Raw genomic sequence first — 27,214 nt, 5'->3', positions numbered from 1 at the left:
AGTCACTGCCAAAGTCTCCCAGCCTCCAACCCTGCTCTGCTTGGATACCTGCCTCCCACAAAATGCAAATTTGGTCTTGTCTCTCTCCTGCTGAGCATCCTCCAGTGTTTCCCCATTGCTCTTGGGGGAAAGTCCAAACTCCTTAGCATGGCTAACCAGCTCCTGCATGTTTCTGCAGCCTGGTCCCTCAACGGTCCCCACTCCAGCCCTTCTCAGCAGCCTGCACCTGGACCTGCCAACTGCTGCTTTCGTCTCTTGCATGCACTACTCCCTCTCCCAAATGCTCTCCTCCTTGCCTTTCCCCTTGCTAAGCTCCTACTCATTCTTCAGAATGAGCTTCATTGCTGCTTTCTCTGGGGATGCTGGGCCAGTGGCTTTCCCCTTGCCCGTCCTGGGATTTCCCCCTTAAAACTCCTTCTGGAGTGTCTTGTGGCTGCCTGTTTACTTGTGTATCCTCTGCGAGACAGATTGGGCATGTGTTTACTGCTATGACCCTGGCACAAGCCATCACGCAGGTGCTCAGCAAATATTCATTAAATGAATCCATGACCACATAGATAAACACCATGGACTCATCATGCTAAGCCAGGAAGTGAAACAAAATTTGAGTCACATATTCACAGCTTAAAGACAGTCATCCCAGAAAGCCAGCCAGCCAAGAGACATTTGTGACCACAGCTGGTCTGTGTCATGCAGTGTCAACTTTACCATGCTGTCTCCAACAATCCCAGGAGACCCCGTGGGCCAGGGTGCATGCAGGAAGCATGGGTGGGAGCCTGTGTCCAGAATATTACCAACTACGTGCTGCCCTGTCCAAGGGGGGAGGGTGGCTGCCAATGACTCAGCCTAAGGCAGGCAGTGGGAGCTGGACTTGCTTATTCAATAGGAGCAGTGGAGATCTGACCCAAGCCACCCTCGCTTCCTCCCTCGATCCTCCTTGTGGCTTGGGTGACACGTCTGGAAAGAGCTGGCCAGAGTCAAGAGTTCAGACCGTGATCTCAAAATGGAGCCATGGACTTTGGAAAATATGGCACAAGGTCCATGAACTCAACTACCCTCACAAACATCAGTGTCATCAGCTGAGCCAAGGGGATGCCAGGAAACAGAGGTGAGCACACTGCCTTCTCCTGGGTGTGAGGGCTGCTTGTCAAGATATACCAACCATCATGTAGGCTCTGCCATTCCCAAGGGCTGCAGTTGATTTTAGGATCACTGGAAAAGTGAACGGAACACATGGCATCTGTGAGTTGTCTCACTCTTTGGGACTAAGTGGTCCGAGGTGAACTCCCATTGCAACGCCTGGTGCGGAGATGCTGGGAACGTGCTGTTAGGCTGGAGCTCATGTCCCCAAGTCATGACCATGATGGAGAAAGGCAGAAGGGGAAGAAGGGGAAGTAAGTTTCTCATGGACACACGGACTTCCTGGAGCAAACTATCCAAAGGTCAAAATGCCAATTTGATGAATTAGAAAGAGTGACATAGACCTGGGGCTGGACCTCAGTCCTTCCATTTTCTGCCTCTTGGTCTCAGAGGAAGGGAAGAGTGAAAGAGTGAATGTTTGGAATGCCTGGCACGGACTTGCCTTTGGTTAACATTCTCTCTTTCATTGTCTCTGTGAAGGGTGCCAAAATAAAAATGGAGTTATGATGCCTTAAAAACCCTGACGGAGCCTGGCATGGTATCATGCTCCCGTAGTCCCAGGTACACGCAAGGCTGAGGCAGGAGGATCACTTCGGCCCAGGAGTTCGAGGCTGCAGTGAGCTGTGATCATGCCTGTGAATAGCCATTGCGTTCTAGCCTGGGCAACTGGGTGAGACCGCGTCTCTAAATCTCTTTTAAAAAACAAAACGGCCAGGCACAGTGGCTCACGTCTGTAATCGCAGCACTTTGGGAGGCCGAGGCAGGCGGATCACGAGGTCAGGAGATCGAGACCACCCTGACTAACACGGTCAAACCCCGTCTCTACTAAAAAAATGCAAAAAATTAGCCAGACGTGGCAGCGGGTGCCTGTAGTCCCAGCTACTTGGGAGGCTGAGGCAGGAGAATGGTATGAACCCGGGAGGCGGAGTTTGCAGTGAGCTGAGATCGTGCCACTGCACTCCAGCCTGGGCGACTGAGAGAGACTCTGTCTCAAAAAAAAAAAAAAAATTCCACCCAACAAATAGAGGTGGGGAAGGCCAGGAAGGGAGAATTCTCACACACGAATGCCTGATAATAAGAACTATCACAAAAGACTCTGCAAAACCTACAACTGCACACAAAGGCCATCATAACCTCACACACAAAAAAGTACTGCGAGAACATCTGCCTAGCAGCTCAAACTGGTGTCACCCTTGTTATGGATCCTGCTAGCCAGGGATAATTATCTCAGAGCAATGATGTAATCCTCCTCACTTTTCTTTTAAAAACCTTTGTCTTGCCAGGCATGGTGGCTCATGCCTGTAATCCCAACACTTTGGAAGGCTGAGGCAGGAGCATCGCTGGAGCCTGGGAGTTCAAGACCAGCCTGGGCAACATAGAGAGACCCCCATCTGTACAAAACATTAAATAAAAAATTTAGCATGTGGTGGCCATGTCTGTGGTCCCAGCTACTTGGGAGGCTGAAGCAGTAGGATCAATTGAGTCTGGGAGGTTGAGGCTGCAGTGAGTTGTGATTGCACTACTATACTCCAGCCTGGGCAACAAAGCAAGACCATGTCTCAAAACAAAACAAAAAAACCTTTGTTTTCCTTTACTTCCCTGAAAACACACGTAGTTTACGGTGGCACTGGTATTCCATTGCAATGCCCGTTCCGGAATAAACATCAACTACTTTTAGAGAGTCTTCCTCTCCTCTCTGTTTGTTATTTAGGTTAACACCTCTCTAACGTGGATCACTGGTTTCTAGTCCCACTATCCCAGAACTGCTCTCTGGTTAAAAATAAAACAAAATAAAAATATAGGGGTCCCTTCTTCCCATCCTCACCTCTTAAGCACGACCTCCTCCCACCCTTGAATGGACTTGGCATTGCGGGCAGAAAGGGAGAAAACCACCAGGCAGCTTCCCCAGCTGGGGACAGGGAGGGCTCCAGGCCTTTCCTAGAGCCACAGTCCCCTAAGCCTTCGTGGGGTGGGGGTGCCCCCTCCCCAGTCTGGCCTGAGTCACACTCCCGCGCTGGATCTCTGGGTTTCCATGACAGCACGCATCCATACATGCCAGTGGACCCCAGGGACACACTTGACACATGTGCATTGAGTGTATATGTGCCATACACTTTTCTAAGCTCCTTACATGAATTATGTCATGTAATTCTCACAGCAACCCTGTAAGACAGCATCCCCGATACGCACATAAACTAAGGCACGAAAAGATTAGGGTGCTTGCAAGGAAGTTCACATTTCCTCCTCTCAGCCTCCTCTCCCACGCTCAGTGCCACAGAGCCTGCAAAAGGTCCAAGGCAAGAAGACCAGCAGCCTGAAGATCAGCTCCCCTGAGTGGCTGACCAGGAACTCCCTGCATCATGAAAACCCACAGACATGGCTGAGGGAAGTGTTGGCCAGCTGGGCACAATTACATACCCAAAATAGACAGGAAACTGGGAGCCTGCTCCCTCCGCTTTCCACCATGAATGACCCTTTCCATAACTCAAGAAATACAGATTGGGCCAGCTCCTGTCCAAGCAGACAGCACCCCCAGGTGGGAAAAGCAGCAATGACACCATCCATGACATGAACACAGCTTGCCAGGTGGGGCAGAAACAGTCATGCAGTGCTTTGGGGGACAAAATGTATGTTTCATGGAGCATTCCAGGCCCTTACTGACAGTGGAGTTTGCCATCTGAGAGTTGCCTGATGCCTGAAGGTTCACAAGAGTTACCAGGAAAAAGCCTTTCATGTTATTATCTAAATTAAACACAACCTTTTTTCTTTCTAAGAAGTTTCTCATAATCACATGGAAGAAATTCCTCTTGTGAAGACAAAGAAAAGGGGTGTGTGGGTGTGTGTGTCTTTCTCTTTTTTTTTTTTTAATTTTTTTATTTTTAGAGACAAATCTCGCTCTCTCTCCCAGGCTGGAGTGAAACGGCACAATCATAGCTCACTTCATACAGCCTCTATCTCCTTGGCCCAAGTGATCCCCCCACCTCAATCTCCCAAGTAGCTGGGACTACAGGTCCTGGCTAATTTTAAAATTTTTTGTAAAGACAGGGTCTCACCATGTTGCCCCAGGCTGGTCTCAAATTCCTGGCCTCAAGCTATCCTCCCACCTTGGCCTCCCAAAGCACTAGGATGACAAGTATGAGCCACCGTGCCCAGACACGTTTGGTTTATTACAGCACATCAGTTTCTCCCACACTCAGTAGACTGCCCCAGGGACTTCAATTCTTCATCCCTCCCTCTGTCCAAATCTTTTACCTCCATATTGCAAAATTTCTCTCCATAAGGAAATGGAGTGTGTTTTCTGTCCCTTGACTGGGAGTTTGGCCACGTGACTTGCCTCAGTTCACGGGGCCTAGTGGATGTGAAATGGTGGAAGGTCTGAAAGACACATGTGCTCCTGGACTTACCCTCATGCCCTCTGCTGTCACCATGATAAGCATGTGCCCAGGCTAGCCCACTGTCTCAGGAGGAGGACAAGAGGCTCACGGAACAGAGCCCAGGTGCCCTGGCAGAACCGATCCTGGATCAGCTGAGCACCAGATGCATGGCTGTAGACTTGCCCAGAACCCCTGAGAGTATCTGCTGCCTCTGGACATGCAGCTTCCCAACATCACAAAGCAGAGGGCCAGATGTGTAAAAGCTGCTCCCTGGAAGACCGGGTCCTCCGCCCCTGTTGTGCTGGAGGAAGGTGTTGTCCTGGAGAAAGGAACGGGGGAAGGTGCGAGGAGGCAGAGTGAAATAAAGGAGGTGTTGACTGGCAGAGCACAGAGCTGAGACACCCCAAGATGAAATAACGGGGATTAATTACTAAAACGCTGCTCAGGCAATAAAGAAAATAATTCTGTTTACTAAGCATCTACTATTTGCCGGAAAAAGTGCTAGGCATTTTCAATAGATGGCTTCATTTAATCCTCAAGGTGACTCTTCATCTTGAAGAAGGTGCTATATAACCATTTTAGAGATGAGGAAACTGAGGCCCAAAGAGGGTTAGCCACTGACTAAAGGTCACAGAATTAGTAAGTGAAGAAGTGGGGATTCCAACGCTGTTGATAGACTGCTGTTAACAGTCCAAATGCCCAGCACCAAATGCCATTTCTGCACCCCATCCCTCAGGCCACTGCCTCCAGTTTAGCTCAGTAACTCCTAGGGACTTAGTTCCTGCTGCCCAGACCCTCTCATCAGCTTTTGGGATCACTTTGTCTGTATTCCTAGGCCTAGCTCCAGCACCTGCATCCCTGGCCTAGGCCTGGCACTAAGGAACTCAGCAACGGAACAGGGTTGGCCAGTGGCTCTAGAGAGGGAAGATTTGGCTACTCGCTGAACAAAGATTGAGCAGGCAGTTCTTCTGTGCCAGGTGCTGCCCTAGGAGTACAGTCCATGCTCACTTTGATTTGGCTGTGAGCTCACAAGACAGATGCTGCCAGCCTAGGGATGGTAGTGGCATCAAGCCAGGTCCACGGCACCAGGGAAATGAGGTATGCCTTCTGCAATAGGGGTGGTACAAATTGCGTGGTGGCTCAAGCCTGTAATCCCAGCACTTTGGGAGGCCAAGACAGGCGGATCACGAGGTCAGGAGATCGAGACCATCCTGGTTAACATGGTGAAACCCCGTCTCTAATAAAAAATACAAAAAACTAGCCAGGCAAGGTGGCGGGTGCCTGTAGTCCCAGCTACTCGGGAGGCTGAGGCAGGAGAATGGCGTAAACCCAGGAGGCGGGGCTTGCAGTGAGCTGAGATCTGGCCACTGCACTCCAGTCTGGGCGACAGAGCGAGACTCTGTCTCAGGAAAAAAAAAAAAAAAAAAAAAAAAAATTTGATCCCCAATGTTGGAGGTGGGGCCTAATGAGAGGTATTTTTGTCATAAGGGCAGATCCCTCATGAATAGATTAATACCATCCCTCGGGGTGAGACTTCTCACTCTCTCAGTTCCCACAAGAGCTGGTTGTTAACAAAAGCCTGGGACCTCCCCTCCTCTCTCCTGCTTCCTCGCTTGCCATGTGATCTCTGAACCCTCAGCTCCTCTTCGCCTTCCGCCATGAGTACAAGCAGCCTGTGGCCCTCACCAGAAGCTGAGCAGATGCTGGCGCCACACTTCTTATACAGCCTGCAGAACCTTGAGCCAAATAAACCTCTTTTCTTTATAAATTTCTGATCCTCAGGTATTTCTTTACAGTAACAGAAACAGACTAAGGCAAGGGTCCAGCTATGTGTTTCCAGGAGAGGCAAGAGAGAACTCATCACATGGGGAAGTGCCGGTCTAGCCTGCTGCTTGGAATACTATGAGATTGAGAGAGGATCAGTTGATTGGGTGAAAATGGACATTCACAAGCTGTCTACACACTGAGCCAGGACTAACTAAGTCTTGTTTGTCAAAAAACCAGTTGGTTCCTGGATGATAAACTCAGAATCCTGTTTGGGTTCAAAGTTCCCAATGGGAAGAAAAATTGTTTAAAAAAAAAAAAATCAATCTTTCTCTGCCCTTTTGTCACCACCCACATTCTCAGAGGTGGTAGTCACTTATGACCCTGTCGGTGCCTGAAAGCTGGCTCCAGAGGGAGCCTTCCTGGCAGATGTGCCCTTGACAGCCACTCCAGCCAATCAGAGTGGCCCGGTCATCAGCCACTCCAGCCAATCAGAGTGGGCCGGTCATCAGGCACCTCCCCTCCCAGGAATGATGGGCCATTCCTTCCCACAAATCTTTAAGTCTCCCTACCTGTCTGGGTTCCTCAGAGCTTCCTCAAAGTCTATGCTCAGAGCCTTGAACATCTGGGAAAGTGAGAGCAGGTCCCCAGTAAAAGGCTGTTTGGGGAAACGCCACCGGTTGGTTGAGCCAGCGATCCGGCGTTCCAGCCGAGCTCTGTGCTGCTTGGTAATCAAAGAAAGAGAAGACATCTTTTTTTCTAACTTCACATAAATGCCAGATTTTCCAAATTGTACAGCAGGAAGGAAATCAAGACAAATTTTACAGTGCTGGTTAATTTTTGAACATGGCTAATATTTCTCACGAGACATCTCAAGGTAAAGACGCTGTATTCCACAGACCAAGGATCTCAAGCTACAAAGTAATTTGGAATTTAGGATCTAAGACAAGAGGTGCCAGAGGGCAAGAGGTCAGGGAGAAACACGGTTTTTTGCAGGTAGCTCTCTGAAGAATCCACAAGCAGGGATGGTATTATGCTTTAAGTACTGCCCTTTGAGTACTTATCCTAACTTGTCATGCAGAGAGATATTAAACTGTGGAGATATTGGGCAAGGAAATTTTTTTAATGGTGGTAAAATATACAAAACATAAAATTTTATCTATTTTACAGTGTACAATTTGGTGGCATTTAGTACATTTACAATGTTATGCAACCATTACCACTACCTAATTCCAGAACATTTTCATTACCCCCAAAAGAAATTCCATACCTATTAAACTGTCACTCCCTGTTCCTGCGTCCCCAGCCCCTGATAACCACTAATCTGCTTTCTAAGATTAGCCCCTATGTTCTGATTTTATGTTTTCACCTGTTCTGGGTATTGCATAGAAGTGGAATCACACAATATGTGGCCTTTTGTGGATGGCGTCTTTCACATAACATAATGTTTTCAAGGTTCATCCATGTATTGGTACTTCATTCCTCTTTAAGGCTGAATAATATTCCATTGTGTAAATATTCCACATGTTGCTTATTCCTTCATCAGTTGATGAACACTTGGGTTGTTTATACCTTTTGGCTATTGTGAAGTGTGCTGTGAGTATTCATGGACAAGTTTTTGTTTGAACACCTGTTTTTTTTATTATTTTGGTTATATACCCAGGAGCAGAACTGCTGAGTCTTTGGGCAGGGGCTTTTACTTAGACATTTTCTTGAGGTTCCAGGAGAAATTCAGCAATTTACATAAAACAGAAGGACAATACCCAGCATGGATGCAAACCTTAGACTGAAGGCCCAAAGCAACCTAGCAAGGAAAAAAGCACCAGGAAGGACCCACAGGAGTGGATGTCATTGATCCCAAGCCAACCAGGGCACCAATGGAGAGGTGGCGAGACCATGGGCCACGGACTAGAGCATCTGAGTTCAAATCTTGTTATTGCTACTTTCTAGTTGTGTGACCTTGAGCAAGTTATGTAACATTCTGAGGCTGTCAGGTCTCATGTGTAAAATGGGAATAACGGGTGGTGGTGGTGACAGTAATGGTCATCATGACAATGATGGTGAGGATGGCGGTGGTGGGGATTCTGGGGATATCATCTTGTTTCCAATGTTGTAAAAAGTATAAAGTAGAATAAAGTTTGGGAAATATGCCTTAGTATAGTGCCTCGAAGATGGTGGATGATTAAAAACTGTGGAATCTGAGTCTAGATATAGTGCTGCTCTCATGTGAGAAGTAAAACATTGCCAGCTCAGACCACAAGCCTGCTCTCTGGACGGCCCGCTGCCTGGACGCACTCTTTCCAGCCGAGTCAGCCAATAACGCTTAAGGTCCTCGGTGGTGCAGGACCCAGCTCCTTGTGGAAATTTGTCAAAATGACCATAACCAAGTGCTTCTTCTCATCACCTACCTTCTTGAGAAACTGATCTACTTACCGTGTTCGACATTATCGTGAATGAAAGTGGAGATTACACAGGAAAGAAAAGATAAGCAACCTAGAAGACAAAAGAGGTAAAGGTGAAATTTTCCATACTTTTCAAAATATTATGGAGGAGATTGGCCTAAAGAATCTATATTTTGCCACAGGAACGATAATGAATAAGCCTTGAATGTGGGTTTTTTATCAATCAAGAGAATATCTTGTTGTTGCCGTTTTTTGTTTGTTTGTTAGTTTTTTTGTAAGCAGATGAGTAGACAGATCTCTGCTGTTGTTCTGGGAAAGTGGCTCAGATCAAGCAAAACAGAAGATAATCCTCTGCCAATTCATTTGCCCCAAAATTGCAGCAATTAACATTTCTCTCACCAATTTATAAGTGTTGTTTTTTTCACAACATCTCCAGTACTAGGTGCTATCATCATATTTATTTTTGCCAAGCTGGTGAGTGTCGGATGGTTTCAGATTCTTATTTTAATTTGAACTTTCCTGGCTACCAGTGGGGTTGAGCATTCTTTTATCTATTTATTGGCCCTTTAATTTTTCTTTTCTGAAAACCGCCTAATCGTAGGCTTTCCGCATTTTTCTACTGGGTTACTGTAGTTTCCTGAGCATTTTTTAAGGAGTTCTCTATGTACTGGGGACACTAACATTGTGTCTGCCATACATGTTGCAGAAGTGTATCATTTGTCTTTTGACTTTGTTTATGGTAAACAAATTGTTTCATTAGGTATGAAAATATGTTGTGTGTGTATGTGTGTGTGTGTGTATTTCCTTTGCCAATCTCTAATTTGAAAACGTATCTGGGCGCCAGGCCTGTTGGCTCATGCCTGTAATCCCAGCACTTTGGGAGGCCGAGGCAGATGGATCACCTGAGGTCAGGAGTTCAAGACCAGCCTAACCAACACGATGAAACCTTGTCTCTACTAAAAATACAAAATTAGCTGGGCATGGTGGCGCATGCCTGTAATCCCAGCTACTTGGGAGGCTGAGGCAGGAGAATCACTTTAACTCGGGAGGTGGAGGTTGCAGTGAGCCAAACTCGCACCATTGCACTCCAGCCTGGGCAACAAGAGTGAAACTCTGTCTCAAGGAAAAAAAAAAAAAGAAAGAAAGAAAAAGAAACGTGTCTGGATACAAACACGGCCCTGGTGTTTGTACCCACCTGCCGGTGTCCTCATTTGCTATTGCATCCATGTATGCATGTGTGTTAAGAGCATCTTTGTCTGTTCAAGTAGCTTTCGAGGTACACTTGGGTTTAGAGCAATGTGTGTTTTCCTTGATGGCTGAGTTTCCACCTTGCGTGAGGAGGCTTCTCCCACCTCAGGGAACACATACATGCTTTTCTGATCCTTTTACCTCACAGGAGCCAGGTTGATGAACTCCTCCGCTTAAAACCCTTCACCAGCTTCCCACTGCCCTAGACATAGACCCCCAAATCCTCAACGTGGCCTAAAGGAATCTGAGAAGAGAGAAGAGGGTTCCATTCTGAATCAGACCTGGTCAGCACAGAATAAACCCCACACAGGACTCGCTATGCCCACGGAGCACCGCTTCAGTTACAGAGAGAGGGAGGCTGGGGATGGCACTCAGCGACCCAAAGCTCCTGCTTTCTTAGATCAATATCTAAGAACTTTTTTAGCTGATCTTCAAATCCAGGGATATCTCAATGGCCTGGAAATGTGTTCTTTTTTCATCCTACCAGGCCACCTGCCCCTTCATGTGTTTTGAGAGCCTGTGCCGAGGTCCCTGTGTGTGGGCAGGAGCTACCTACAATGGTATCTCGGCTCCCAGACCCCTCCTGATTCCCCAAACTCCCTCCCTGCCAAGTAGACCAGAAGGACCCAAGTCTAAGCAGCACCTGTCCCTAAGACACCCTTCTTGGTCTCTGAAGTGGCTGAAAAGTACCCATCGTACTTACCGTTCTCAAGCCCTCTTGCCCACCACCGGCGTGTTCACAGCGGGAGCTTGCTGAGTGGAGGAACTCGCATCACACTGGCCTCTGAGTTACAGGAGAGCCGGGGGCTGGGCACCTTCTGAGCCTGAAGCCCGGGAGTGCTCATCACATCTGGGGCTCACCCTTTTCTTCTTATGGGCCAAGGTGCTTTGACAGGGGGAGCTTGCCTTTGGTTTCCTGGGTGGTTGTGAGCACCACGGCAACAGCAGGGAAGGTTCCGAGCACTTCCTGTTCCAGGGCCGGGTTTCAGTTCCGGCTGGGGCTGTGTCCAAGGCCCTGGCTGATGAGGAGAAGATGTGAGTGATGGCATCTCAGAGACCAATGTGGGTGCCAAGTGCTTCCATTCCTGTTCCTCCTGGGGCAACCCAGGACAGAGCCTCAGTGAGAGTCAACCCCCAAATCCTCAGGCCTCATCTGTAAAAGGAGGAGATTAGACTGGAAACTTCTCAGATCCCTCCCAGCTCTGGCATTCTGGGGTCCTCTATTTCTAGTGTTTTCTGGGTTTTGACAAAAATATTTCAATAAAAATTGAGGGTTCTGCATTATTAAAAACTATGCCTAATGAGGTACTTCATTGATTATGATTTTTAATGCTGCTCTCTCTGGCAGCTAAGGACTGCCTAAAAGTCAAGGACAAGACTAAGAGCCTTCAAGCTGGCATCCAGAGTGAAGACGTTTGTGTTTCTTTGTTTGTTTTGTTTTGTTTTGTTTTGAGATGGAGTCTCACTCTGTCGCCCAGGCTGGAGTGCAGTGATGTGATCTTGGCTCACTGTAACCTCCGCCTCTTAGGTTCACCAGGTTCGAGCAATTCTCTTGCCTCAGCCTCGTGAATAGCTAGGATGACAGGTGCCCGCCACCACATCAGGCTAATTTTTGTATTTTTAGTAGAGACCGGGTTTCACCATGTTGGCCAGGCTGGTCTTGAACTCCTCACCTCATCCGCCCACCTAGGCCTCCCAAAGTGCTGAGATTACAGGTGTGAGTCACCGCGCCCGGCCCTGAGTACAATCTTGCAGTGTCCTCAGCAACGTGGCCTGTGAAGCCCATGACCCGAACTAGGGGATGGGGAGGTAGAGGCCACATGGGTCAGGGCCACATGGGTCACCACGGGTTCATCAGAGGCCTGGACCACCACCCCAGGGATCACAGTAATCCCTAGTTACAGTAACAGGAACCCGGAGGCAGTACAGCCTATAAGACCCGATGCCAGCCTCTCCTAGGTCACATACATCCTAAAGTAAAACAGGAAAGTAGCTGTGCTGTCTCCTGTGGCTGTGATCTAGAAACTATGAAATACTCTAGAAATGGGAGGTGCCCCTGAATTTATCTCCCCCTCAGCCCTCAAATCCTGTGATTCTACCCCTCCCAACACCGTATTCTGCTTTGCAGAGAAGCTGATCACTGTGGAATGTTCTGTGAGTGGCTTACCCATCTCTGCATCCCCAGAGCCCAGCAACCAAACTTGGACTTTAGAAAGTGCTCTATAAACATCTCTAGAATTGGGTAATTGGATGTACTAGTCCGTAACCACCACTCTGCCTGTGCACATGCTTGAGTGCCACATGCATACGTGTGCACGTGATTATGTATGCATAGGTATGTCTGCTTCTGTGTTTGGGTATAAACATGGCCCTGGTGTTTGTACCCACCTGCCTATGTCCTCTTTTGCAATTGCATCCATGTATGCATGTGTGTTAAGAGCATCTTTTGGCTGTTCTAGTAGCTTCCAGAGGTGCACTTCAGCTTAGAGCAATGTCTCTTGTTGTGCACTGGATTTCGGGTTTGGGAGTGAGATGACAGGAGGTTTCGTGGTAGTATACAACTGGTCCCAGCAACGGCCACCTGGTTGGGGAAACAGCTGATTGTCAGGTTTCTGGTGTTTAGTAGAAGCAGCAGCAGCTGGTGCTGCAGTCAGGATTTGAGGTGGGGTCCAAAGGAATCCACTGCTGCTCACCTCTCAGTGTAGCTCTTCTGGCGATCAGGAGGTAGGGCGGGACGTGCACAATAAGAAAACCGGTGGGAGAATAATGTAGGCGACAAGGGGCCGAAGACACTGGCATGTCTTGGGGAGGGGGGTTAGGAGCCCCAGTTCAGGGTCTGCCCACCATCCCTAGACCCTCATGGGCAGCATGAGACAGGACGCAGGCCTCTAACAGCTGCTGCAGGGGCCTCAGGAGCCAGAGGCAGAGGCTGCACTCCTGAGCCAGGTGTGGGCCTCTCTCAGGCTTGAAAAACAAACACTTGTTAGTTTATTTTCCTGTTACAAATGCAATGCATTTATAGGCACAAATTCAGAGGCAAAAATTCTTAACAATAAAAATCATTTGGATTCCACAGCCAAATTCAGCATCATTAATAGTACATCAACATTTTGTATGTATACACACATTTTTGAAAATGTGGTCCTACTGTACTTACTCTTTAACCTGAGTTGTTTGCTAAGTGTTAGATGTTTTCTCCTGCATTTTTGTGCATGACTGTTAATAGCAACACTGTGCTTTGTTTTTGTTTTCGTTTTTGGTTTTTTTGAGATGAAGTCTCACTCTTGTCCCCCAGGCTGGAGTGCAATGGTGCAATCTTGGCTCAATGCAACTTCTGCCTCCTGGGTTCAAGCATTTATCCTGCCTCAGCCTCCCCAGTAGCTGGGATTACAGGCGCCTGCCACCACACTCAGCTAATTTTTGTATTTTTAGTAGAGATGGGGTTTCACCATGGATGCTGTGCTTCTTGATGCAGAGGCAGATGGGGACTAGGGTAACCAGCCCCTTCTGCTGGACATGCGGCAGCTGGCGGTACAGCCCACTCCTCAGGCTGAGCTCCCTCCCCGGGCAGTGACAGAGGTTCATCTGGGCACCCACGCACGGGTGTGCACACACAGCCGCTGCGCACCTTCTCTCTTCCCTGACCATCATGTTGCTCTCCACTCCCCCTCAGGTCTGGTCCGTGGCTTCCCTCCTAGCCCAGTGCCAAGAACATGGGGGCGGAGACGGGCTGAACAGAAGTCTGTGTACAAACAGACAGATTTCCTCCCTCTACACTGCTGCTTCCCGGCCACCCCAAACTTTTCCCTGCTAACTGTCCCTGGAATGTAGGGCCCCATGTAAGATTTCAATTAACAAGTTTGAAAGACATTACCCTGGACCAGCTTTATATCCCACCTGCTCCATCATGGGCCAACCTAGGGATGCCCTCCAGGTATCACTTCTGCGGTGCAGTTGAGAGCGGGCTCCCTCTAGTGGCCAGTCTGGGGAAGCGTCCCAGGATGCCACGCTCCCAGCAGTCCCCAGGCAGAACTCTGGCCTTGGCTGAATCCATCGCTTTCTGCAGGGTCCAGCTCAAGGATCCGAGGCCTTCAGCTCACTCCTAGAGTTCTCAACACATACATCCCCACAGATCTCCCAGGAGCTGAGCTATTGCCCAAAGTCAAAGACAGCAAATACAAATAAATGGAAATAGCCTCCAGTGTGTTTCCCTGAGAGCTCTTTCCTGGGGGTGTCAGTAACTGAGCCCCTTGGGCCCAGCCCATGAAGCAGCCAATGAGCTGGAAATCCGAAGAGCAAAGGTCTTCAGTGACTCCGACATCAAACCTCGCTGAGCACTGCCCTTAGCTGGAACCCCATTATGCCAAAATCTCCTATGTCACAGTTCCAGGGCGATTATGAAGGGAAATCCATCTTCTTCCTGCACACTCAGGCATGGGGAGCTCGTTACCTTGCCAGAGAGCTCATTTCAGCCCACTCCATCCAGTCACCCATATGGAGAGGTGGCGGAGCACACTGAAAAGAACACCCAGTTCTGACCTGGTTCTGACTGGCTAGCTGTGCGACCCTAGACACATCCTTCACCTCTATTGAGGAAAAGAGAAAATCCGGAGCCTCAGGGGACTGGAAGATGGAGATTCTGTGCCTGAGAGCCCCAGTGCACCCAGCCAGGGTACAGGCTGCTCTGGGAGTGCTGCCCCCAGACCAGCCCCTGGTGGAGGCCTTGCATGAGCCAAAAGACAGACAGAACATGGCCGGGCGCAGTGGCTCACACCTGTAATCCCAGCACTTTGGGAGGCTGAGGTGGGCAGATCGCCTGAGGTCGGGAGTTCGAGACGAGCCTGACCAACATGGAGAAACCCTGTCTCTACTGAAAATACAAAATTAGCCGGGTGTGGTGGTGAGCACCTGTAATCCCAGCTACTCAGGAGGCTGAGGCAAGAGAATCGCTTGAACCCAAGAGCTGGAGGTAATCCCAGCACTTTGGGAGACTGAGGCGGGTGGATTTCTTGAGGTCAGGGGTTCAAGACCAGCCTGGCCAACATGGTGAAACCCCGTCTCTACTAAAAATACAAAAATTAGCTGGGCATGGTGATGTGCACCTGTAATTCCAGCTACTCAGGAGACTGAGGCAGGAGAATCACTTGAACCCCGGAGGCAGAGGTTGTAGTGAGCCGAGATCATGACATTTACTCCAGCCTGGGTGACAGAGCCAGACTCTATCTCAAAAAGAAAGAACGAACGAACAAGATTGGGTCAGAACTGGCCATGAACTTGCTGTGGAACCTTGAGGAAGTTCTCTCCTTGGCTCTGGCGTCCAATTTTCTCATCTGCCAAAAAAAGTTCAGCTAAAACAACTCCTCTGCTCCATCCACTGTTGATCCTCTTTGCCAAGATGTTCTGGAGTATGGTGAGGCCAACGCAGCTGGCCCAGGGCTGCTTCATTCACTCACTTAGACAAGGCCTGAGTGTCAAGATTGTATTGGGTGCTGGAGATAAAATGGGGACAAAGAGAAGGATGTGCACTACCTTCGCAGCCTCTGATGTTATTTGCTTAAACTTGCTCTTTAATACTGGACTTACATTGCTACATAACGTTTTTGTTATGATGTTTTTACAGTAAATTTATTTTATCAAGGAAGTAACATATTTGGTATGCTGGTTTATTTGGAATATACATTAAAATAACTACATAACTTAAAAAAGGTCATACATGAGCTGCCCCTGAAAATCACCTTCCATGCCTGGGCATCTTACTTTTGGAGGTTTAACATCGGCACTGTAAGGCTCACAGAGTAGTCAAGTCAACTGCAATCAACTGCATTAACCTGCTTTGTCATTCTGATGCTTTGAATCTGGGGCCTTGCTCACTCTGGAGGGACTGCCCCTCCCAGGGCTAGCTATAAATAATTCCTAGAGTTAGTAAAGGACTCCTACAAGCATGCCTTTCATATACAAACCAATTAAGCTAGAGCCTATACCCCAACCACCTCCCTTATCAAGCTGTCAAACTCAGGGCCGCTATCCACTTGCCCTAATCACCCAGGGTCAAGTACTACCAGATGAGAGACAATCCCTATACCCCAGCGCCCACTGAAATTATTCAAACTCACCAATTCTAAACCTGATTACACTGCTGCCCTCATTTCTTCCCATGGGATCCACAATAAAGGCTCTTGCCCATGTTTTCCCCTTACCCCTTATGTCTCCTAACCTTACTGCTTCCTTGTGTGCCCTTGTGCCCAGTGGCGGGGTATGCCCCCTCCTCTTGAGAATTGTAACAAACTATTCAAAGGCAATTATCTGCTTATCTATTGGCCTCGCCATATCTCAAACATAACAAAATAATAATAAAACCTACATTTTTAAACACTGACCCAGGCCCAAGGGTTCAAGGAGGACTCCCTGGAGAAAGTGACATAACAGAATAGAAATTAGCTGAAAGACAAAATGATGGGGATAAGGGTGAATGTCCCAGGCAGAGAGAAGAGCATGTGCTAAGCTGGAGTGGAGAAATAAGGAGCCACTGAAGGAATGGCCCATACAGTCTGACTGCAGTGCAGGGTGAGAACAGAGGAAGGAGGAAGGAAGAGGAGAAGTGGCTCAATAGCCCAGGGCTCATAGAGACCAAGGAGTCTGAGTTTTATGTAGTCCTATCTCTTTTGATCTCCAAGTTGGTTTTTCAAATAAACCCAAAAGACAGTCCATGAACTCTCCAGGTTCTGCCATTGAGAGTCCAGCCCTGAGAGCACAGAAGCCCTGCCCGGCTGGTCACCACCAACCTGGGAAGGTACCACTGGCCCACTGACCACCCAAGGGAAACAAACAACGATGAGGAAGAACAAGGCCACTCCAATGCATCTAACAATGTACACCCTAGGTGAGCCCCACTGCGGCTTCTATCCATTGAACAAACAGAATGCTTTCTATAGTCCACAAATGCAGTGGAGGAGTCCAGTCCAGACTTGAAGGCAGCACCACCAACTAGACTAAAGAATGGACGTAAGGACCCACCACATGTGCTTGGGAGCATCCTCACCCCTGTACCTCATCTCCCCACCACCTTCTGCTTGGAATTCCTTGTAAACACTTCTCCAGGGATTGTAAAGGATGTGGGCCTTTCTGTCATGAAGACCTGGGATTGAATCCTGGCTGCCTTGTTTCCTGATTGACCTGAGCAAGTCTTCTAACTTCTCTGAGCCTGTTTCCTTCTTGTAAAATAAAAACAGTTTTCATTCACTAGATCATTTCAAGACTAAAAAGAGATAGCACTAACCTGAGTGAGCCATTGTGGGTGCTCAAATGTTAATATCTTTCCTCCTTCCAACAATCCTTGTGCATACACACACTTTGACCCTGCCCATACACATCTCCACCCTGCTTTGTTCAATTTTTTCTAGGGAGAATATTGTGGAAAACAAAGAGGCTTTGTTCAGGATCTGGGCAAGATGGCAGAATAGGAAGCTCCTGATCTTGTTCCCCGACAGGGAAACTAACTTGACGATATACAGCTCAAAAAGCCTTTTGAGATCCCAGAAATGAGTTAAGAAGTTGTTGTACCCCCATGCAAGCTTAAAGTAAAGAATAACCACGTTGAAACAGGCAAGAAAAACCATTTCATACAAAAACAAGATAGCCCTTCCCCAAAGCCAGCACAACTTGGTGCAATCTGGAGCAAAAACCTCATGACTTCTTCACTGGGAAAGAAAAAGAAGACTGGAATGTGCACTCAACATTTCAGCTTTTTGGCACAATGCCCACAGGACTAGCTTCTGTCTCACCTTACTTGGAGCAATGATGAGGAATTGGCATATTCTGGATGCCTGGGTGTCACTGAGAACAAAAGAGAGCTCAGTGTCTTGTTGCAGTCCCACAGAACCTGCGGCACTACCAACAGACATTAGAAGGAACAAGAGCCTACAAGCTCCTAAAAATAAACCAGCAAACCTTCCCATTTGGGAAGTTATACACACAAGCCCAGAGAAGACACATCCTCAGAAAATGTTTGTGAGGTCCTCAGAATCACTGGCTGAACTGATTGGTAAAGGTTTTTCCCTGTAGGACGCTGGTCTATAAAGACTGGGAGGAGAGACTGCTGTGATTGTTGTTTTTCAAGTGAGCAAATCACAGCAAAAAATAAAATAAAAACAAAAACCCACAGCACATGAAACAGGAAAACATAATCCAATCAAATAAATAAAGCAAATCTCCAAAAACTGCCCCTAAAAAATGGAGATCTATGAGTTACCTGACAAGGAAATAAATATAATCATCTTAAAGAAGCTCAGTATGCTACAAGAGAACGAAAAGAGACAACTGAACAAAATCACAAAAATAATGTATAAACAAAACGAAAATAGCAAAGAAATAGAAACTTAAAAAAAAAATGAAATTCTGGAACTGAAGAATACAATAACTGAAATTTTAAAAAATCACTAGAGGGATTCAACAGCATACTTGATCAAACAAAAGTAAGAATCAGGGGAACTCGAAGAGACGTTATTTGAAATTATCAAGTCGGGGGGGAAAAAAGAAGCAATGAAGAAAAGTAAAGAAAATCTAAGAGACCCATGTACCCCATCAAGCAGACCAACACACATATTACGAGAGCTTCGGAAAGAGAAGAGAGAAAAGGGAAGAAAGCTTATTTGAAGAAATAGTAACTGAAAACTTCACAAATCCGAGGAAGAAAATGGACATCCACATTCAAGAAGCTTACAGGATTCCAACTAGACTAAACCCAAAGAGGCTCACACAAAGATATATCAAAATCAAACTGTTAAAACTAAAAGACAAAGAAAGAATCATGGAACAACAAAAGAAAAGCAACTCATAATATACAAGAGAGCAATTATAAAATTATCACAATTATAAGATTTCTCAGCAGAAACACTATAGGCTAGAAGGGAGTGGAATGATATATTCAAAGTGCTGAAGGAAGAAAACTGCCAACCAAGAATACTATATCTGACAAAACTTTCTCTTTTTTTCAAAAATGAAGGTGGAATAAAGATCTTCCTAGATAAACCAAAACTGAAGAAGTTCATCACAACTAGACTTGTCTTACAAGAATCGCTAAGGGGAGTTTTCAAGTTAAAATGAAAAAACAATAGATAATATGAAAACAAATAAGAATAGAAAGCTCTCTAGTAAAACTAAATACATACACAAATTCAGAATCCTGTAATATGGTAATTGTTGTGTAAATCACTTAATTCTTGTACAGAATTTAGAAGATAAAAAGCTTAAAAATAACTATAACTAGAAAACTATGTTATGTTGGGCATGGTGACTCATGCCTGTAAACCCAGCACTTTGGGAGGCTGAGGCAGGAGGATTGCTTGAGCCCAGGAGTTTGAGACCAGCCTGAGCAACATAGTGAGATTTCATCTCTATTAAAAAAAAAAAAATTAGCCAGGCATGATGGCATGCACCTGTGGTCCCAGCTACTCAGCAGGCTGAGGTGGGAAGATCACTTGAGCCCCAGAGGTTGAGGCTGAGGTCCTCAGAATCACTGACTGAACTGATTGGTAAAGACGAGATTGTGCCACTGCATTCCAGTCTGGGTGACAGAGCTCTCCCCACTCCCCACCCCCTGCAAAAAACCAAACCTATGTTAATGGTTACAAAATATGAAAAGATATAATTTGTGATACTGAGGGCATCTAGCTTGAAAAGGAGGAAGTATAATTATCTCTGTTCACAGATAACATGAACTTATATTTAGCAAACTAAAGATTCCAAAGATGCAGATATAACTAATAAATGAATTCAGTAAAGTTGCAGGCTACAAAATCACAAAAAAAAAAGTTGCATTTCCATGCAATAACAGTGAACAATTAAATAGAAAACTAAGACAACAATCCCACCTATGATGGCATCAAAATAAACTTAACCAAAGAGAAAGACTTGCACACTAAATACTCCAAAACATTGCTGAGAGAATTTAAAGAAGACAAAAATAAATGGAAAGAAAACCCACTTCATGGATTGGAAAACTTAATAACATTAAAAGTAACCTGCAGATTTAATGCAATCGTATCAAAATCCCAAAGGCATATTTTGCAGAAATAGAAAAAAAGAATCAGGCCAGGCGCGGTGGCTCACGCTTGTAATCCCAGCACTTTGGGAGGCCGAGGCGGGCGGATCACAAGGCCAGGAGATCGAGACCATCCTGGCTAACACGGTGAAACCCCATCTCTACTAAAAATACAAAAAATTAGCTGGGCTTGGTGGCAGGCACCTGTAGTCCCAGCTACTCAGGAGGCTGAGGCAGAATGGCGTGAACCCGGGAGGCGGAGCTTGCAGTGAGCCAAGATCGTGCCACTGCACTCTGGCCTGGGCAACAGAGCAAGGCCCTGTCTCAAAAAAAAAAAAAAAAAAAAAAATTCATATGGGATCTCAAAGGACCCCAAGTAGCCAAAATAATCTTGAGAAGGAAAAACAAAACTGGAGGCCTTACCCTTCCTGATTTCAAAGCATATTACAAAGCTATAGTAATCAAAACAGTATGGTACTAGCATAAAGATAGACATATAGGTCAATGGAACAGAATAGAGTGTCCCAAAATAAAACTACACATATATGGTCAAATCATCTTCAACAAAAGTGCCAAGGCTACAAAATGGGGAAACAAATGGTGTTTGAAAAATTGGATATCTACATGCCAAAAATGAAGTTGGACCCTTACTTTACACTATATACAAAAATTAACTCAAAATGGATTAAAAACCTAAATATATAAAACCTGAAAACTATGAAACTCCTGGAAAAAACATAGGGAAAAATTTTTCTTTCCTTTTTTTTTTTTTGAGGCAGGGTCTCTGTAACTCAGGCTGGAGAACAGTGATGCGATCATAGCTCACTGCAGCCTCAAACTCCTGGATTCAAGCAATCCTACTGCTTCAGCCTCCTGAGTTGCTAGGACTACATGTGCACACCACCATACCCTGCTAATTTTAATTTTTTTTTTTTTTTTTTTTGGTAGAGGCAAGGTTTTGCTATGTTGCTCAGGCTGGGAAAAACTCCAGGCCGGGCACAGTGGTTCACGTCTGTAATCCCAGCATTTTAGGAGGCCAAGGCGGGTGGATCACCTGAGGTCAGGAGTTCGAGACCAGCCTGGCCAACATGACAAAACTCCGTCTCTATAAAAATACAAAAATTAGCCAGGCGTGGTGGCAGGTGCCGGTAATCCCAGCTACTTGGGAAGCTGAGGCAGGAGAATTGCTTGAACCCAGGAGGAAGAGCTTGCAGTGAGCCAAGATCGTGCCACTGCACTCCAGCCTGGGTGACAAGAGTGAGACTCCAACTCAAAAAAAAAACCATAAAACTTCATTAAATTTGAATGGCAATAATGTCTTGGATGTGATGCCAAAAGGACAGACAACAAAATCAAGAATACACAAATGACACTACATCAAACTTTAAAACTTTTGCACTGCAAAGGAAACAACCAACAGGGTAAAAAGGTAATGCATAGTATGGCAGAAAACATTTACAAACCAATTTTTAATAAGGATATGTACTCCTGATTAGAAGTTAATATTCAGAATATATAAAGAATTCCTACAACTTAACAATAACAAAACAAATAACCTGATTTTAAACTCAGCAAAGGACCTAGATAGACACTTCTCCAAAGAAATACAAATGGCCAAGCAGCATGTGAAAAGATGCTCAATAACCTGAATCATCAGGAAAATACAAATCCAAATTACAATAAGCTATCACCACACACCTGTTAGGGTGGCCACTATCAAAACAAACCAACAGAGAATAAGTGTTGGTGAGGATGTTGAAAAACTGGAATCCTTGTGCACTCTTGGTGGGGATATAAAATAGTGCAGTTGGTATGGAAAACAGTATGGAGGTGCCTCAAAAAATTAAAAATAGAACTAGCAGATGATCCAACAACCCTGCTTCTGGGTATACATCCAAAAGTACTGAAACCGTGATCTTGAAGAGATATTTACATTCTCATGTTCATTGCAGCATTATTCATAACAGCTAAGCAGTAGAAGCAACCCAAATGTCCACTGATGGATGAGTGGATATAGAAAATACAGTGTATACATACAATGGAATACTATTCAGCCTTTAAAAAGAAGGAAAGTCTGTTATATGCTTCAACATGGATGAACCTTGAGGACATTTTGTTAAGCAAAATAAAGTCACTCTCAAAATGACAAATAATGCCTGATTCCACTTAACGTGAAGTATCTAGTGTAGTCAAACTGTTAGAAGCAGAAAGTAGAATGGTGGTTGGTGGTGGGGAGAGAAAAAGGGGGTTGTTCAATGCATAGAGAATTGTCGCTTTGTAAGATGATAAAGTTCTAGAGATCTGTTGCATGATAATGTGCACTTAGGGTAAGGTACAGTAGCTCACGCCTATAATCCCACCACTTTGGGAGGCCAAGGCGGGAGGATTGCTTGAGGCCAGGAGTTTGAGACCAGCCCTGGCAACATAGCAAGACCCTGTCTCTACAAAAAATAAAAGATTTAGCTCGGCATTTTGGCACACACCTGTAGTCCCAACTACTCAGGAAGCTGAAGTGGGAGGATCACTTGAGCCCAGGAGGTCGAGGTTGCAGGGAGCCCTGATGGTGCCACTGGACAGAGTGGTAAAGCAAGACCCTTTCTCAAAAAAAAAAAAAAAAAAAAAATGCATGTAGTTAATCCTGTACTGTACACTTAAAAATAGTTAAGATGGTAAATTTTATGTTTAACCTTAATAAAAAAAAAAAAAAGAGACAATGTTAGAAGAAACATTAATTTGAAATGTTGAAATTCACATTTCAAAAAAAAAAAAAAAAAAAAAGAGGAAGAAACCTCAGTACCTTACCAGGGCCAAGGAGTAGATGAAAGGAGCAATTACCAGCGAGCCAGGCAGTTCTTGCTGTCCCCGTCGCCTCTCTCGCCTGTCCCATGCACAGCACTGATGGCTTCTCTCTCCCAGGTCAGCAGCCTGGAATGGGGAGGTGTCTACAGGGGGATGTTCCCTGGCGTGGCCCTTGGGCCCCTCAGATCTTACACCCAAGGGGCTGAGAAAAGGAATCCCCAAGATCCCCTGGTCCCGGCCCTGCTGTCCTCAGTGCCCACCCCCGTCTTTCCTAGCTCCCTCTCCACTCATATCCACTCCCTGTCCTCACAAGGTAATCTTCGTATCACAACTAAGGTACCTTTAATTTGAGAGCCCCGAGGAAATGCTGAGCCAGGAAAAAAAAAGTTAGAAGCTCAAGATTTCAGCTGACTTAGCAAACCAAAGTTCCTAAGAATGCTGAGAATCCCAAAGCTGCTGGGGCACAGCGCGGAGGGGGAAGCCTCGAATGGGGTCAGGTGCCTGCCCTTGAGCTCCCACTCAGCAAAGCAAAATAATATAAACAGTTCTCAGCTGCCATCCCGAGGGTGAACACATGGATGAGAGAAAATAAGTGCGGGGGGAAAAGCGACTCATCTGAGCCCATGTGGGTCTTGGGGCCAGACACACCTCACAATGGCCTTGAGGTTAAGTAGGAATCCTCACCGTGGGCCCAGAGACAGTGTGACCTATCCCGGTCACAGTTAGAAGGTGGCAGAACTGAGATCCTGCAGCCCAATCCTTCACCAGGGGCTGGTGCAGCCTCTGCGGTGAGCTTTCCTCTCCACCTTCCAGTCTGATTGCCCACGGGGGAGTGGAGAAGAGGGCGCAGTCATCACCCCAGCCCTCTCTCGTGGGGGCCTCCCCCATCTCATATCCCTGCGCACCTTGACACAGCCCTTTAGGACACACACTGCTTAGGGCCCACTGCAAAGCGTGCTAACAAGACGGGTGAGCTGACACACGCCACTTCCTGGAGCATCCCAGGAACGGAGCCGCAGCCTGGTGATGCTGGGGCAGCGAGGCAGCCACGCATGGAGGTGGGCCTGAGGCCAAGCCTGGGATTCGGGGATTTAGTTTTCCATTCGTTTGTGTGGGCTATAATTGCACACAGTGCAAGCTTGATCCAACCTCCACGTCTCCACCCACAAAGGCACCTACGTGCAGCCCCTGGGTAGGAGGAGGACTGAGGCAAACCCCCTCTCCCGATGGAGGAATCTTTCTATAGCTTGGCCCCTGCCCCCAGGACATGCGGCAGGCCTGGCCAAACCCCTCGGGGCCAAGAGAGCTGGCCTACTTCTCCGGAGTCCCAGGCCACAAAGACCCTTACCACTTCTTTGCCAAGTCCCTATAATCTTCATTGTCATGATCATCTCCACCACTGATTAAGCTTTACCATGTGCCCAGCAGCTGCGATCATCTTCTCTAACCTTCTTAGTAGTTGCACAGAATGGGCATTGTCAGACCCATGACATAGGTCTCCAGCTACAGGAATGATCCATTATATTCTGGGGCCACTCGCTTCTCAGCCTGAGTCACTCTTATCCAGAGAGACATAAGCTCTGTTAAGACACGATTCTGCAGGGGAATTGACTGCTTCCCTGAGTTGATCTGCTCTGGGCACTGTAATTTTGATGGCAGTCAGGCAGGGTCTGTTCAGTTCAGACACTTACCTGTAACAGCAAATAGAAATGTTCTTTCACTGGAGGCTTTGTAGACAGCACAACAAATTAGTTGAGAACAAGTGTAATCACAGCACGGAGGGAAAACAATACACATTTTCTCATAGTTATACTATTTACTCCAACTACTATTCTGGATGCCTCTTCCCTCCTCCTCACTAGGCTGGGCTGACAGGCAGAAAGAGCGCAGCCCAAGGGCTGGATCACACACCCCAAAATGTACAGACTACTGAGAGGGGAGGGAAAGGGCCATCTATCAGTACAACCTTAGAGGAAGGCTATTTGGCAACGAGCTTCCCAAACTTTAAAAATGTGCAAACCCTTTGAGAAAGAGAAAAGCAGCCCCTGGCATCCAGAGGCTGACCTGGCACTCATGGCTGGGCTGAGGCCGTAACCCATTTCACAACACATCAGCACCAGACAGGCCACTTGGACTGCAGTGAATTAAAAAACAAAAACCAGCCCACTCCACAAATGTCTGCAGCCACACTGGACATCATCCAAACCACAAAAAGGACCAACTCTCTCTCAGTTCTGGCTAATATGCATGACTGTTGCTTCTCTACCGCTTGCAGCTTTCTCTTACTCTAGTCCTCTCTTCTTGTAGGTCAGATTTATCGAGGCACCCCGTCTTAGAATTGCCAGACCGAAGCCCAGCTTCCTGAAATCCTCCCTGGAGTGACTAACCCAAGTCCGAATCCTTTGCCTGCAGCCTTCCGAAGACCCTCCAACTGAGATGCTCAGGGCCTCCTCTGGCGTGTGTCTGGCTCACTTTTGCAACGAGCAATAAACCCAACGTGCTCAGCCACTGGTCCCAGTGGTCTCTGGCTGGAGTGCAGTGACATCTTTAACCCAGGTGATCCACTCTTAGGAATTTGACCTCAAGAATACTTACATTCACAAATATATGTAAGGACACTCATGTGGCATGCATAATGATACAAAAACATGGACACAATATAAATGCTCATCAGTACGGGGGGAGGGTTGGTTAAACACATTTTGGCACATGGAATGCTATGCAGCCTTCAAAATGATGAAGAGCTCTATTTATTGATATAAAAAGTTTACCATAACATGATGGTCACATTATAGTATTAGGTGAAAAAAAGTTTCCAAAACTGTATGCAGGATCACCACAGGTGGCTGCACAGGATGGTACTGGGTGGCACTTCTAAAAATACAAACAGGCCGGGCGTGGTGGCTCACGCCTGTAATCCCAGCACTTTGGGAGGCCAAGGCGGGCAGATCACGAGGTCAGGAGATCGAGACCATCCTGGCTAACACAGTGAAACCCCGTCTCTACTAAAAATACAAAAAAATTAGCCGGGCGTGGTGTTGGGCACCTGTAGTCCCAGCTACTCGGGAGGCTGAGACAGAAGAATGGCATGAACCCGGGAGGCAGAGCTTGCAGTGAGCCGAGATCGCACCACTGCACTCCAGCCTGGGCGACAGAGCAAGACTCCGTCTCAAATAAAAAAAAAAGCAAACAACAAAGAAGATATTTTATAGATGGAGAAAAAGGCCATAAAATGTACAAACATTAACAGTGTCTTGGTTTGGGGGCTATAAGGTTTTTTTCTTACCTGTTTTCTAATCTTTTTCACAATGGAAATGTTTTACTTAATGAGAAATAAGTTTCCAAGAGATAAGCTGGGCATTTCTGAGAATGTAGTTGAGGTCAGAATCTGGAGTGAGGCCAGAGTAGGGGTTTGGCCTAGAGAAGCAAGCACCTGGGTAAGGGGTCATGGCTGGGCCCTGGAACATGCTGTGACCAGGAGGCTGGACCAAGCAAAGGATGCTGGCAGTGGGAAAGAGGCAGTCCCCTGCCCTGGCTGAGGGTGCCTGGCAGATGAGGGTCTCAGTGGCACCAGAGGCAGGCTCTGCTGGATGGATTGCCAAAGTGTGGCAGAAAGAAAACAAAGGACCTCAGAGCACAAAGGACACCATGCACCCCCCACCCCCAGAGCAGCCTGCCAGGCCAACAGCACGTGTGCGGTCCTCTCTCCTTGGAGCTGACACAGCCGAACTTCATCCACCTTGTAAATCACAGAAAACACTCCCCACCCTGTCCCCAAAGAGCTGAGGCTGCCTAAGGCCTGTCCTGTTATGGGTGGGGGTTTTCCTACTGTGAGAGGAGTAGCCTGTAGCCACCATGCTGAGGCAGAGAGACAGTCAAGCTCTGGGCCATCAGGGGCTCTCATCTGCCTTCCAAGTTTACAGCCCACACCACACATCCCATTGACACACATGTAACCGAAAAGACATGTCTACATCCTAATCCCTCCTACCTGTGAATGCGACCTTATTTGGAAACAGAGTCTTTGCAGATGTAACTGAGGATGAGATGAGATCATCTTTGATTGGGGATGGCCTAAATCCAATGCTGGTGTTCTTATAAGAAAGGAGGGAAATCTCAAACACAGCAAGGTCATGTGAAGACAGAGGCGGAGATTGGGGAGCTGCAGCTACACACCAAGGGACACCAAGGAGAGCCAGCAGCCACCAGTTGCTGGAAGAGGAATGGGACAGATTCAACATAGCCTCTTGGGGGAACTAACCCCATTGACACTTTGATTTTGGGCTTCTGGCTTCCAGAACTGAGAATAAATTTTGCTGTTTGAAGCTGCAGATGTTTGCAGTGATTTGTTAATGGCAGCCCTAGGAAATGATTGCACTTTTTTTTTTTTTTTTTATTGTAAGTTCTAGGGTACATGTGCATAACATGCAGGTTTGTTACATATGTAT

At 46.7% G+C, this 27,214-nt stretch overlaps 1 protein-coding gene across 14 annotated transcripts in view; it reads right to left on the bottom strand.

The window, feature by feature from the left end:
• BTBD16 (BTB domain containing 16) overlaps positions 1-23,203 on the bottom strand; it is a 78,504-nt gene extending 55,301 nt beyond the window's left edge. For 9 of the 14 annotated variants that reach the window (XR_003719525.2, XM_028826958.2, XM_077947736.1 and 6 more), the window contains exons 1-5: positions 22,770-23,203; positions 12,317-12,509; positions 10,632-11,081; positions 8,712-8,771; positions 6,851-6,999 (exon numbers count right to left, since the gene is read on the bottom strand). Coding sequence is in view for 12 of the 14 variants with exons in the window: in XM_028826958.2 (XP_028682791.2) it covers positions 6,851-6,999; positions 8,712-8,723 (161 nt within the window). In the remaining 2 variants the exon portion in view is untranslated. Of the gene's footprint in view, positions 1-1,162; positions 2,752-6,850; positions 7,000-8,711; positions 8,772-10,631; positions 11,082-12,316; positions 12,510-22,769 lie in introns of those variants that run through there. The other 5 variants (XM_077947733.1, XM_077947737.1, XM_077947739.1 and 2 more) reach the window with 2 other exon arrangements.
• Positions 23,204-27,214: the final 4,011 nt, after the last annotated feature.

This window comes from Macaca mulatta, chromosome 9, assembly GCF_049350105.2.
Source record: "Macaca mulatta isolate MMU2019108-1 chromosome 9, T2T-MMU8v2.0, whole genome shotgun sequence".
In the NCBI taxonomy this organism is placed as follows: Eukaryota; Metazoa; Chordata; class Mammalia; order Primates; family Cercopithecidae; genus Macaca; species Macaca mulatta.
Note: the sequence above shows the minus strand (reverse complement) of the source record. Positions and strands in the feature narration are given on the sequence as shown.